This window comes from Periophthalmus magnuspinnatus, chromosome 18 (genome assembly GCF_009829125.3).
Source record: "Periophthalmus magnuspinnatus isolate fPerMag1 chromosome 18, fPerMag1.2.pri, whole genome shotgun sequence".
NCBI classification, from domain to species: Eukaryota; Metazoa; Chordata; class Actinopteri; order Gobiiformes; family Gobiidae; genus Periophthalmus; species Periophthalmus magnuspinnatus.
Genome location: NC_047143.1, coordinates 2834906 through 2850085, shown reverse-complemented (window position 1 = coordinate 2850085; position 15180 = coordinate 2834906). Strand labels below are relative to the sequence as shown.

The 15180-nt window shown below is 41.3% G+C and overlaps 1 protein-coding gene across 2 annotated transcripts in view; it reads left to right on the top strand.

The window, feature by feature from the left end:
• dysf (dysferlin, limb girdle muscular dystrophy 2B (autosomal recessive)) overlaps positions 1-15180 on the top strand; it is a 114992-nt gene that overhangs the window by 63816 nt on the left and 35996 nt on the right. For both annotated transcript variants that reach the window (XM_055229184.1, XM_055229183.1), the window contains 2 exons: positions 767-947; positions 2404-2477. In XM_055229184.1, the coding sequence (XP_055085159.1) occupies positions 767-947; positions 2404-2477 (255 nt within the window). The remainder of the gene's footprint in view (positions 1-766; positions 948-2403; positions 2478-15180) is intronic.

The window sequence follows — 15180 nt, the reverse complement described above, 5'->3', positions numbered from 1 at the left end:
CACAAACACACCTGGAGTTGTGTTTTGTTTCACCCAAACCCTGCACATTTGGACTGAGTTCTGATCCCAAACTGAAAACGCTCCGTTCCACCTTGTGATGTCATCAGGTGGCGATACAGGAAGTGCTCCGCTGTGTTTTTAAACTCCACGCACCTTCGTTTCTAGAATCATTTCAGTTCTGTAATCGCCGATCGATATTTATAAGCAACGTAAAACACCTAGCGCCTAAGTTTTAAAGCGTCGTATCGTGAGAGAATCAGGAAGTACGCTGTTGGCATGCTAATTGCTGCGGTAAAACTTCACTCTCGCCTCTGAGAACAGAAAAGCGCTGAAAAACTCGTGCCGGTGGTGTCACTTCATGGTCGCTACGGAGATAGACAAGTTTAATGCCGTAGCGTTGAACCTTCCGGGTGCTGTACGTGAATTTTACTGTCTCAAAAGCGCAAAAAAAACAAAAAATAAATAAATAAAAAATAAATAAATTTAAAGGGTTTGCAATGTTCCAAAGTTATTCCTCATTTACCTTATGAATTCTGAGCATCCTAATTACTCACAGGGATGTTTATAAGCTCTTTACACAACTTTGAGAGACTAGAGCTGGGTTTTGCAGTCACGGGAAAAGCTAACTAGCATGCTAACACACACTTCCTGACTACCGGACAGTAACAACACGCTTTACAATCGCAAACAGGACACAGCGGACTGATTCTGCAGCTCATGGCTCCGCTTTAAAGTTCAATCTCTCGCTGCGTTTTTGTCGTTTCAGAGACTGCCTCAGGAGGACGTGTTCATGCCCCCCCTAGTGGTGAAGATCATCGATAACCGTCAGTTCGGGAGGAGGCCCGTGGTTGGACAGTGCTCCATCCGGGCTCTGGAGGACTACCGCTCGGACCCGGGACAGGACCGAGACCAGGATCCGGGAGAGGAGGAGGGAACCGGGTTCACAAGTGAGACGGGTCAACACTCAAAGCACAGTACAGGACGAATACTGAAGAAAAAATCAAACTCACGGAGAATTTTTTAATGAGTTTTGCCCGTAAACCTGTTTTAAAGAGGGAGTATTATGCACAATCGATGTTTTTTGCACTTTCTTCCATGTTATAACGTTATTTACTCATCAAAAACATGTCTAAAGATGTTGTAAATGCATGTTTGAGTCATTTAGTGATCTCTCCCGGGCCCTAATCAAACCTTCCTTACGGCTCACTGTAAGATTCTGTACGAGGCTCCGCCCACAAGCCCACATCACCCACGCTCCCACACGACAATCCTCCATAAATAAACAAAAACATGATGCAAAACTGTGCGCTACGACTTCACAAATCTGACGTGATGTGCGGTAGTTTCATTAGTGCGACGCAGCAGATTGTGTCGTGACAGTGCTCTGAAGTGGGAGGGGCTCAGCACGGAGAGCAATCATCATGTTATGTTTTGTATAATTGACTGATTGTTGATCGGAGCAATGGCGTCGATTAAAGATTAAACTCAAACTCAAGAGGGTCAATGAGAAGAAACGACTAGAAAACGATTAAACGCTCTGAAAAGTCCAAACTCTGCATAATAGGTCCACTTTAAAGTGTTTTAAAAATCCACTTAAATAATACTTAAAAGTCCCAAATTACGCAAAATTACTTCTTTTGATCTTTAAGTCTTATTATAAAGTTGTTACTTCCTCAAAAACAGACCTGGAGTTGTGTTTTGTTTCATTCACACATGTTTGAGTCACACTTTATTATTAGTTTGTCTCATTTCCAAAGCTCAAAATGCTCCGTTCCACCTTGTGATGTCATCAAGTGGGAGTTTTCAAATTAGCATCTGCCTTTTAACTTTCTGTTCATTAGAGATTGGCAATTCCACAGCGGAAATCGTCCAAATGATTATAGTGAAGGCGTGTGGAGTTTAAAAACACAGTGGAGCACTTTCTGTATTGCCACTTGATGACATCACAAGGTGGAACAGAGTGTTTTCTTGTGAGCTTTAAGTCGTGTTCTAATACTGTTAGCTCATTAAAAACAGACCTGGAGTTGTGTTTTGTTTCATTCACACATGATTGAGTAACACTTTATAATTAGTCTGTTACATCTACAAAGCTCAAAATGCGACGTTCCACCTTGTGATGTCATCAAGTGGGAGTTTTCAACAGGTTTTAACAGCTCCTTTAACATTTAGTTCAGTCGAAATGGGGAATTTTGGAGCTGAAATGATCCAAATGATTCTATAAATGAAGGTGCGTGGAGTTTAAAAACACAGCGGAGCACTTCCTGTATCGCCACTCGATGACATCACAAGGTGGAACAGAGTGTTTTCCGTTTGAGAGAAGAGCTCAGCCTAAATTTGTCCTCCGAAACACCAGATGAAAACATGAACGTCATAATAGTTTGTAACACGTCTTTACACTTTCAGATCATCGTCCGGACTCGTTTTGCGATGATGTTTTGGTGAACATCGGAGACGAGGAGCCTCTCATTCCCGATCAGGTAAAAAAAAAAACAAAAAAAACGTCCGTGACACGAGTTTTACGCATGTTTCAGTACGTCCACGTCTCCTTGCGCCTCCTGCTGGTAACCCTGATGTTTTGTATTGGCGTCCACGGACACGAGACAAAATAACAAAACATGAAAATAGGACCTTAAATGAATTTTTATCATGTACATTAGGGTTTTATGTAGCTTTCTTAAAGGTGCACTGTGGAATTTCTCTGGTTGAGGAGCCATCTGTTTGTCCATGGAGTTGCTTTGTCTAGCCCTAGAATGTTCCATAGTATAGCATTTTATCATCTATCTCCACGGAAACGCTAAGCAAAGTATAAAAAGCCTTTAAAAATGTAATGTAGTCATGTAATAAATGCAAGATAAATACGTTTAATGCTGTACTGTGAAACATTCCAGACGAAGCAATAACAGGTGGCAGACCCCTCACTAGAAAAGTTACACAGTGCATCTTTAAAAGTCTTATATTACGCAAAATTGACTCTCGTGAGGTTTAATCCATGTTATAACGCTGTTTCCTCCTCAAAAACAGACCTGGAGTCATGTTTGAGTCGCACTTTATTATTCGTCTGTAACATCTCCAAAGCTCAAAATGCGACGTTCCACCTTGTGATGTCATCAAGTGGTAGTTTTCAAATCAGCATCTGCCTTTTACCTTTCAGTTCAGTAGTAGATTGGCCATTCCGAGGAGCTGAAATTATCCAAATGATTCTAGAAATGAAGGTGTGTGGAGTTTAAAAACACAGCGGAGCACTTCCTGTATCACCACATGATGACATCACAAGGTGGAACAGAGTGTTTTCAGTTTGAGAGAAGAACTCAAAACTTAAATCTGCAGGGTTTGTGCGTTAAACGTGCGTGAAAAAAACACAACTCAAGTCTGTTTATGACGAGGAACGAGAGAATAGTGTCACATGGGCCCTTTAATGCCACTGATATAAGTTAAGCTAGTTCCGCGTGACACGTGCTAGCTAGCGTCCTTTCACGGAGTAGCCACTGCTAGCTTGTCCCCGGCTGCCTCACATTCGTCATATAAAATGTAAATGAACTGCGACCGGGGCCTGCTTCATTTACTCGCGTTTGGAAACTGTTTCGGTTTAGCGTGAGCCGCATGAAGCTAATGCTCTGCAACATGGAAAACCACTGTGTCGACCGCTAACGGGGCCAAGCTAACGGTTAGCGACAGACGTTCTGAGATTCGGAGGGAAAGAATTTGATCTTGTGATGCATCTGTCTGCGTGTTTAGTGCGAGCGAAAGGTTAAAGTCATCAGCGCTCGTGTGCACATGCCTGCGGTCGGTTTAAATGACATTTTTGGTTCGTTTTTTGGTTGATTTTTCCTCTGGTCCTGTCGTCTCCTGTCTGTTTGTTTCCTCTTTAGCAGCTTAAAATGTTCTGTCTATAATCATCGCGTTCTTCTTTCAGTTTGCAGCACACGGCTCTCCAGCTTCAGGAATGGATTAGTCGATGCTTTGAAAGAGATTTGCACCAGTTTTACTTTTTAGACAGTAGTTTCCAAACTCCAGCTTAGTCTTTTTAGACAAGAAAGCTAATCCTTGCTAAGTAGGCTATATATAGGCTATACAATCGGCTATAAACAGTTAAATTTGTGTTTTTATGTAACTTTTCTTCAACTAGCTAAAATATTTGACAGCTAATTCGCATTTACAAGCATGTTTTGTTACTTAAACTTCCGATATTACGCAAAACTGATTCTTATGAACGTAAAACCGTGTTATAATGCGCGGTTTCGATACTTGTTTTAGCATCGTTTAGCATCTGATTTTCGATACTTTTGACAACTTATCTTCATTGATTAAAGTAGGTGAAATGCCCAGACCAAGTTTAAAGCCCTAATGTGGAACAGAATTAACATTTCCATGGAGATAAACAGGTGACGCTCCACGAGAAAAGTTACGTAATGTGTTTTTAAAGGTACTATATTATGCAAAATTTACTTTTATGATCTTTAAGTCATGTTCTAATGTTGTTGTCGCCTCAAAAACAGACCTGGAGTTGTGTTTTGTTTCATTCACACATGTTTGAGTCACTGTTTACCTTCATCAAAATGCTCCGTTCCACCTTGTGATGTCATCAAGTGGTCGTTTTCAACAGGTTTTAACAGCTCCTTTTACCTTTAGTTCTATAAAGACTGGCAGTTATTCCAGAGCTGAAATAATCTAAATGATTCTAGTGAAGGTCTGTGGAGTTTAAAAACACAGTGGAGCACTTCCTGTATTACCACTTGATGACATCACGAGGTGGAACAGAGTGTTTTCAGTTCAGCGTAAATATGCAGGGTTTGTGTGAATGAAACAAAACACAACTCCAGGTCTGTTTGTGATCATAAAACAGCGTAATATGAGCCCTTTAAGTAAAAGTACACACACCGGGACAAACAAAATACTCAAATGAAAGTAAAAGCATCACATGAAAAAATATACTTAAGTAAAAGTATTAAAGTACATGTTTAAAAATGTACTTAAAGAGTAAAAAGTAGAAGTATTTAGCGCAGATTTTGAGATGTAATAAAGCTTCAAATGTAGTTTTTATTCATATATTTTTATTTGCTCAAAGCCAGTGTAGTTTAAAAATGTATTGGAGTATAAAGTACAGATACTGCTTTTAAATGAAGTGAAGTAAAAGTAAAAAAGTATCCACTGTAAAATCTACTTAAGTACAGTACAGATACCTAAAAAATGCAGTACTTCATTACCTTCCACCTCTGATTTCGAGCCAGTTTTATGATTATTTACTAAACTTTATCATCAGGGGCGTCGAGCTGAGGGGGGGTAAAGGGGCTGTTTACCGGGGCCCAGTGCAGAAAGGGGCCCCCTAGTCTCTAATGTGCTTTTTTTTCCAAACGGGCCCCCCAAGATGATTTTTACCCCGGGCCCAGAATACGGCGCGTCCACCCCTGCTACTATTGTGTACATTATTGCTTAAACACGGAGTTAAACTTTTGTAATCTTCGCAAAGCCTTCTGGGATACGTCCTATACATCCCGCCCTCCCAGTTTCCACGGCTCCCATTGTCTTTTCCAATCTAAAAAAAATTCACCGCTGAACATTCGCTGACACTCGAAACAAACTGCGCCCACTGCAGCTCATCTCTGCGGTTTCGTGTTTAGAAATGTGTTTGCACGGACTATATATTTCTTTACCCACAATTCCATTTAACTTCTCGCCGACCCCGCCCCTCGCTAAAGGGTTGATGCAAGCGGGCGGCGGTTCTGCGGTTGCAAGTCGTTATTTCAGATTAAGTTGAGCAAACAAAGTGGTTTTATTTCATGTGAGATAATAACGCGAGTGATGGATTTACGACGACGGGTTTTTACAGCGTCCGAATGCGCGTGCTATTCCCTACAGGGGGCGCTATTTAAGGCGCACGCCGATTCTAGCTGCGTCCGACTCGTGGATCTATAATCAGACCTGGGTAAAACAACTCTTCCTCTTGTCTTTGGGCGAGATTGACTAGTGGCCGGTTCAGGTACTGCAGCTTCCAGGACCGGAAAGAATTGCCCCATAGACCACAATGCATTTTTTGTGTGAATTCAAACCGCCCGTGTTCGGCTGACGGGGCATCTGGAGCTTTCACAAACGTCTGATTTCGTAGGGTTTCTTCTGTATTTTCTCAACAGGAACTTTTAAAACTTGTAAATCCTCAACGGCGCGGAAAAGTTAGCTTCGTAAGAGTTAGCCTAGCCTCTCTCTAGCAGCTATCGCTCTGATTGGTCAGAACTGGTCACATGGCGCACGTTTATGTCACATGGGTGGGAGGAGCTAGCCCGTAATGAGGAAGTAATGTGGAAGAGGACGTTATTTTTGAATTGAAAACAGCACAACGCCATCTTGGGTTCACCGTCCAGATTTGATTATACTTCCATGGTCTGAATGTCCCGTTGGTGAGAAAATGGCACGCTTAAAATTTCCCAGAATGCACCTTGAATCCGACTGCAGTGAGTCCGAATGAGGCACTATAGAGTCTGCCAAAGAGGAGGAGTTAGTACAGAAAGTAAGCATACGTATAAAAGTGCGTATACGTCCAATAACATAACGCTAACAGTTTGTGTGGCTAACGCTAATGCTAACCTGTTTTCACATGTGTCTTTCTGTGTTGCATGTGTGTTGTAGCTCGCTGATGGAGCCGGCTCTGCTATCGTTAACCTCTCTGCTTCCTCTGCCAGTCTCCATGTGGGTAACAAGTCCAGACAGTTCGTTAAAATGTCTGTTTTTAGCTGAACTGTTCATGTGTGTCAGGTGTCCTGCCCGTGGGGGCTTATTCTGCATAAAAAACATGTAGCTAACCATGTAGTTTAGACCTGTGCAAACTTGTTCTGAAATGTCATTGTGTGTCAGATGCCCTCCTTTTGTGTCTCAGATGCCCTCCCTGTTTCTCCATGGGGTTTATTCTGTATAAAACCCACTAATCATATAGTTTAGACCTGTACAATCTTGTTCTAAAATGTCCCTGTGTGTCAGATGCCCTCCCTGCATCTCGATGGGGTTTATTCGGCATAAAAAACTGCTAACCATGTAGTTTAGACCTGTGCAAACATGTTCTGAAATGTCCCTGTGTGTCAGATGCCCTCCCTGTGTGTGCCAGATGCCCTCCCTGCATATCCATGGGGTTTATTCTGCATAAAAAAATGCTAACCATGTAGTTTAGACCTGTACAAACTTGTTTTGTAATGTCCCTGTGTGTCAGATGCCCTCCCTGTGTGTGTCAGATGCCCTCCCTGTTTGTTTCAGATGCCCTCCCTGCGTCTCCATGGGGTTTATTCTGCATTAAAAAGCGAACCATTTAGTTTAGACCTGTACAAACTCTTTTTGCAATATCTCTGTGTGTCAGATGCCCTCCCTGTTTGTTTCAGATGCCCTCCATGTGTGTCAGATGCCCTGCCTGTATGTGTCAGATGCCCTCCCTGCATCTCCATAGGGTTTATTCTGCTTAAAAAACACCTGCCCTCCCTGCGTCTCCTTCCTCTGCTCATTTCATATTGTCGACATAAAGCTTTTGTCACTTAGACTTAGGAACCGCAACTTTTACTCGAGTAAGAGTACTGTTACTTCAATAAAAACACGACTCGGGTAGGAGTAAAAGTACTGTTCCGGGAAAGTACTCCAAAACCAACACAACACACACTCAAAAACTACACCGGCATCTCAAGTTGTATTTTAGTGACAAGCACCAGGCGTGTAACCGTAACCGTAACCGTAACGCCTGGGATTTGAACCATCAACCTCCCCCCCGTCCTCCTCCTCGTCGATATTTGCTCAAGCCAAGTCCGTTTAGCTCCCGGTTGTGACTCTGCAGACGACGCGTGGCTCGGACGGTAATTAGGTTTCGGATTTCAGTCCAAGCAGCAGTATATTTGTTTTTATCAAGACTCGAGTGAACGGACGGGGACTAAAGGCTCGGTTTTCAGCCAAAATCAGGCCAAGATCAACAGAAGTAACGACCAAAACTGACCAAAACTGAAACTAAAGAACAAAAATATTATAACGAGGATTTACACTTGATCATGTGACGTAAAGCGACAACATTACACTATCCTCAGATTTATGTTCTAATGTCGTTTCCTCGTCACAAACAGACCTGAAGTCGTGTTTTGTTTCATGCACACATGTTTAACGCGCAAACAAACCTGTGTATTTAGGCTTTTCGTTCTGATCTCAAACTGAAAACACTCCGTTCCACCTCGTGATGTCATCAAGTGGTGATACAGGAAGTGCTCTGCTGTGTTTTTAAACTCCACACACCTTCATTTATAGAATCATTTGGATCATTTCAGGTCCTGGAATTGCCAAAATCTACTGAACTAAAGGTAAAAGGTAGATGTTAACTTGAAAACAACCACTCGATGACATCACAAGGTGGAACAGAGCGTTTTCAGCTTTGGAGATGTCGACAGATTAATAATAAAGAGTTACTCAAACATGTGTCAATGAAACAAAACACAACTCCAGGTTTGATTTTGATTATCACATGACCCACAGCAATGGTACATTTTGCATAATATAGGACGATAAAGATGCACTGTGTAACTTTTCTAGTGAGGGGTCCGCCACCTGTTGTTATTGCTTCGTCTGGAATGTTTCACAGTACAGCATTAAACATATTTATCTAGTATTTATTACATTACTAGCATTTTTAAATAGCTTTTTATACTTTGCTTAGCGTCTCCGTGGAGATAGATTAGTAAAATGCTATACTATGGAACATTCTCGGGCTAGGGCGGTTTTGAGGAGGTAGCAGGAGTTGAATAATATTATTTTAAAATAGTTACTTTTTCTTGAGTATTTACTGCAATTTTTTTTTGTTTTTTTTGTTTTTACTCTTGAGTCTATTTGAGTAATATTATCCTGAAGTAAAGTTACTCTTTCTTGAGTAGTACTTATGCCAACTGACCGTTTTCTTGGACTACTTCTTTGTACTTCTACTTTAGTAATATAATTTTTAAGTAACATCACTCTCTTACTTTAGTAGTTACAGTGAGGCACATAAGTATCTGAACACCCTGTGATTTTGCAGGTTCTCTCACTTATAAATCATGGAGGGTCTGAAATGTTCATCTTAGGTTCATGTCCACTGTGAGAGACATAATCAAAAATAATCTGAAAATCACATTGTATGATTTTTTTGTATGTTACTGCTGCAAATAAGTATTTGAACACCTGTCTATGAGCTAGAATCATGGCCCTCAAAGACCTGTTAGTCCACCTTTAAAAAGTCCACCTCCACTCCACTGATTCTCCTAAATTAGAAGCTCCTGTTTGAGGTCGTTAGCTGCATAAAGACGCCTGTCCACCCCATACAATCAGTAAGACTCCAACTACTAACATGGACAAACAACTGTCAAAATGCACAACAGACAAAACTGTAGACCTCCACAAGGCTGGAAAGGGCAAAGGGGCAATTGCCAAGCAGCTTGGTGAAAAAAGATCCACTGTTGGAGCAATTATTACAAAATGGAAGAAGCTAAACATGACAATCTCCCTCAGACTGGGGCTCCATGAAAGATCTCACCTCATGGGGTCAGTGATCCTAAGAAAGGTGAGGAATCAACCCAGAACTACACGGGAGGAGCTGGTCAATGACCTGAAAAGAGCTGGGACCACCGTTTCCAAGGTTACTGTTAGTAATACACTAAGACGTCATGGTTTAAAATCATGGCACAGGATGTTCCCCTGATTAAAGCAGCTCATGTCCAGGCCCCTCTTAAGTTTGACCAATGACCATTTGGATGATCCAGAGGATCATGGGAGAAAGTCATGTGGTCAGATGAGACCAAAATAGAACTTAATTCCACTCGTCTTAATTCCACTCGCCGTGTTTGGAGGAAGAAGGATGATAAGTATCATCCAAAGAACACCATCCCTACTGTGAAGCATGGGGGTGGAAACATCATGCTTTGGGGGTGATTTTCTGCACATTGGTCAGGACGACTGCACTGTATTAAGGAGAGGATGACCGGGGCCATGCATTGTGAGATTTTGGGGAACAACCTCCTTCCCTCAGTCAAAGCATTGAAGATGGGTCGTGGCTGGGTCTTCCAATATGACAATGACCCGAAGCACAGCCAGGATAACCAAGGAGTGGCTCCATAAGAAGCATATCGAGGTTCTGGGGTGGCCTAGCCAGTCTCCAGACCTAAACCCAGTAGAAAATCTTTGGAGGGAGCTCAAATTCAGTGTTTCTCAGCGACAGCCCAGAAACCTGACTGATCTAGAGAAGATCTGTGTGGAGGAGTGGCCAAAATCCCTCCTGCAGTGTGTGCAAACCTGGAGAAAAACTACAGGAAACGTTTGACCTCAGTAACTGTATTGTACCAAATATTAACATTGACTTTCTCAGGTGTTCAAATACTTATTTGCCTCACTGTAGTAGTTTTTGCCTGACCTCGCTGTAATCGTTCTCCTAATCCATGTTGTAAATGGAAAAGGATTAGCACGAGTCCGATGTCGTTTCCACTGGTTTGATTCATGATGAGTTTTGTCGTGGAGAAAAACGATGTCCATGTTTTAGTGTTTTCTAAAATATTCAGTTACATGAAAAGTGTAGTTCTGAAAGGAGCAGTTTAAAATGTCACAGACACACGCGCGCTTTAACGCTGTGGTTATTCAACATGTCACAGATACGCGCGCTTTAACGCTGTGGTTATTCTCATGGTCAGTCTCACACTCAAACGATCAACACAGTCAAAATGGACGCCAAAAACATGTCATAAGTGGTTAAAACTCCATCTGTGTATTTACAACATATAACACATTTAGACCTATTACTACTACTACAATTACTACGACTAATACTGCTACTGCTGCCACTACTAATATCACTACTACCACTACTACTACTACCACTACCACTACTACCGCTACTACTACTACTACCGCTACTATTACTACTACTACTACTACTACTACTTCTAATACCACCACCACTGCTACCACTACTACCACTACTGCCACTACTACTACTACTACTACCATTACTACTACCAATATTACTACCAATATTACTACCACTACTCATATTACCACTACTACCACTACTACCATTAGTACTACCACTACTACCATTACTACTACCACTACTACCACTACTACTACCACTACTACCGCTACTATTACTACTACTACTACTACTACTACTACTTCTAATACCACCACCACTGCTACCACTACTACCACTACTGCCACTAATACCACTACTACTACCACTAATACCACTACTACTACTACCACTACCACTACTACCGCTACTACTACTACTACCGCTACTATTACTACTACTACTACTACTTCTAATACCACCACCACTGCTACCACTACTACCACTACTGCCACTACTACTACTACTACTACTACCATTACTACTACCAATATTACTACCACTACTCATATTACCACTACTACCACTACTACCACTACTACCACTACTACTACCACTACTACCGCTACTATTACTACTACTACTACTACTACTACTACTAATACCACCACCACTACTAACACTACTGCCACTAATACCACTACTACCACTACTACTACAACCACTACCACTACTACCGCTACTACTACCGCTACTATTACTACTACTACTACTACTACTTCTAATACCACCACCACTGCTACCACTACTACCACTACTGCCACTACTACTACTACTACTACTACCATTACTACTACCAATATTACTACCACTACTCATATTACCACTACTACCACTACCACTACTACCATTACTACTACTACTACTACCACTACTACTACCACTACTACCGCTACTATTACTACTACTACTACTACTACTACTACTACTAATACCACCACCACTACTACCACTACTGCCACTAATACCACTACTACTACCACTAATACCACTACTACCACTACTACTACCACTACTACCATTACTACTACCACTACTACCACCATTACTACTACCACTATTACTACCACTACTCATATTACCACTACTACCACTACTACCATTACTACTACCACTACCACTACTACCATTACTACTACCACTACTACCACTACTACTACCACTACTACCGCTACTATTACTACTACTACTACTACTACTACTAATACCACCACCACTACTACTACTACTGCCACTAATACCACTACTACTACCACTAATACCACTACTACCACTACTACTACCACTACTACCATTACTACTACCACCATTACTACTACCACTATTACTACCACTACTCATATTACCACTACTATCACTACTACCACCACTACTGTTACCACTACTAATACCACTACTACCACAACCACTTCTACGAGTACTGCTACCACTACCGCTATTATTACCACTATTACTACCAGTCGTGTATAACCACCTCAAAGCTCATGTCGAGTCTCTCCTTCTTTTGCTCAGTACAATTCAAAATGGCCGCCAAAACTGTGTCCGACTCTGTTAAAACTCGTGTGTAAATGTTTGGATGTATAGTTCTTACATCTCTGCGACGGGAACAGAAACACTCGATGTCACTGACTTAAATTTACGTTTTGTACGATCTTTGTAATAGTTCATGTGACAGCGCGGCGTAAATCACTTTTGTTTTGATAATCTGCGGCCGCTGCGGAGATGACACGGGCTCGTAAAGTTTGGTGTTTTGATGGTTGTCGGATCAAAGTCCCTGTCAGATTTACAGCGTGTGTTTTATGTGGAGAGACAGAACGCAGTAATGCCATTCGGACTAATTATCACATATATAAATGAAAGATGTGTACATGACAACACGAGTGGAACACGCCATGAAATACTGCTGTGAAATACTTATACACTTATACACGGACATTGTTCTTCTTCTTCTTTAGCCTTTTTTCTCTCAATAAAACATATCTGAACACATTTTTTTAGTGGTAAACAGGTAAACACATGCGTAATATACATATGTATTTATTACTAGAGACGCACTGTTTTTTTTTTATTATTATGGGTTTTTTTTGGTTGGTGCGACTTATACTCAGGTGCGACTTATACTCCAGAAAATATGGTAATAGTATGTAATATGTATCCACGCTAACTGCTAACTGCTAACTGCTAAGGAGATACTTTGAGCGCAACAGTGAGTGTTCACGTACTTTTACCGCAGACACACTTACGGACATGATATACTCTTTTAAAAGCTCTGAATCGGCCCTGTCCAGTCACTAAGTTTGTAACAGTAAGTCATGATGCACAAGCAAAGAGCCGACAGAAAGAATATCGATGTAGGGCAGAAGAATATCGATGTAGGGCAGAAAAATATCGATGTAGGGTGCAGAAATATCTATGTAGGGCGGAAAAATATCGATGTAGGGCACAAAAATATTGATGTAGGGCAGAAAAATATCGATGTAGGGCGCAAGAATATCGATGTAGGGCAGAAAAATATCGATGTAGGGTGCAAAAATATCGATGTAGGGCAGAAAAATATCGATGTAGGGTGCAGAAATATCTATGTAGGGCGGAAAAATATCGATGTAGGGCACAAAAATATTGATGTAGGGCAGAAAAATATCGATGTAGGGCACAAAAATAATGATGTAGGGCGCAGAAATATCGATGTAGGGCACAAAAATATCTATGTAGGGTGGAAAAATATCGATGTAGGGCGGAAAAATATCGATGTAGGGCACAAAAATATCGATGTAGAGCGGAAAAATATCGATGTAGGGCGGAAAAATATCGATGTAGGGCACAAAAATATTGATGTAGGGCAGAAAAATATCGATGTAGGGCACAAAAATAATGATGTAGGGCGCAGAAATATCGATGTAGGGCACAAAAATATCAATGTAGGGCAGAAATATTGATGTAGGGCACAAAAATATCGATGTAGGGTGGAAAAATATCGATGTAGGGCGGAAAAATATCGATGTAGGGTGCAGAAATATCGATGTAGGGCGGAAAAATATTGATGTAGGGCATAAAAATATCGATGTAGGGTGCAGAAATATCTATGTAGGGCGGAAAAATATCGATGTAGGGCGCAGAAATATTGATGTAGGGCGGAAAAATATCGATGTAGGGCGCAGAAAAATCGATGTAGGGCAGAAAAATTATGGTGTAGGGCACAAGAATATACATTTTTTTGTAGGGAGCAAGAATATCGATTTTTGTACGGCCCAAGGATAGCGATGTTGGACGCAAAAATATCGTTTTTTGTAGGACGGAAAAATATCGAATAGGACGCAAGAATATCGATTTTTGGAGGGAGCAAGAATAACAATTTTTGTGGTCAGTGTTACTATGACTACTATACAGCTAATACTTGTACGATAATAACACATTTAGAACTATTATTACTACTACTACCACCACTACTAACATTACTACCACTTCTACCACCACTACTACTACTACCAGTACTACTACCACTTCTCCTCCCTCCTCTCATCTTGTACCTGACCCTGTTCCTTCATGTGTGATTTGCAGCAGCTTGGTCCGCCTCCAGCTCGTCTCCAGCTCTTTGCTCGGCTCCGCCCGTCGCTGTCACTCAGAGACACTTATAAATGTGAAAATGCCACAGATTTTTAGCTGAGGTTTTGGAGCCGAGCCTCTAGAAACCACAGCGGAGAAACTGACCCGCTCGCCCGAGTATCTAGTGCCGTTTGTACATACCACACGCTCCGTTTAGGCCCAGTGTGTAGTACCAGGCTACTTCAATGAGGTCTTAAAGGTAGTACAAGTTAGTAACATCGACCAGGGAGTATTAACAGTAATCTAGAACGTATAAAGTAGTGAGTACTGTTCAAGGTACATATAATAAATAATAATAATAAATAACCCGCAATAATCAAAATCTGCGTAGTATCTGCTTTATTTTTTACATTATTCTCTATGTTTTTGTCTGTAAAACCCCTCACCACACACTTTATACACTTTTCTCACACAGGCGTTAACATTTTCTCACATTTCTCTCTCGTTTAAACTCTCTCAAAGTTCAAATCTTCGAAGGTGCAGAACGTTTCATCGACATTGCGGGAGAAAACTTGCAAAAATACAGCACTTCAGAGTCACACTAACCTAAACAACACAGACTTTTAATCAAAAAATCTGCAAATTTTTCCTCCGAAATCTTGCATCTGCTCCAAACTACCTGCTTTTACTGACAGAGGGCGCCATTTACCACCAAGACCAGGAGAAATTAATGAATCAAATGGGCGACCGTGGCT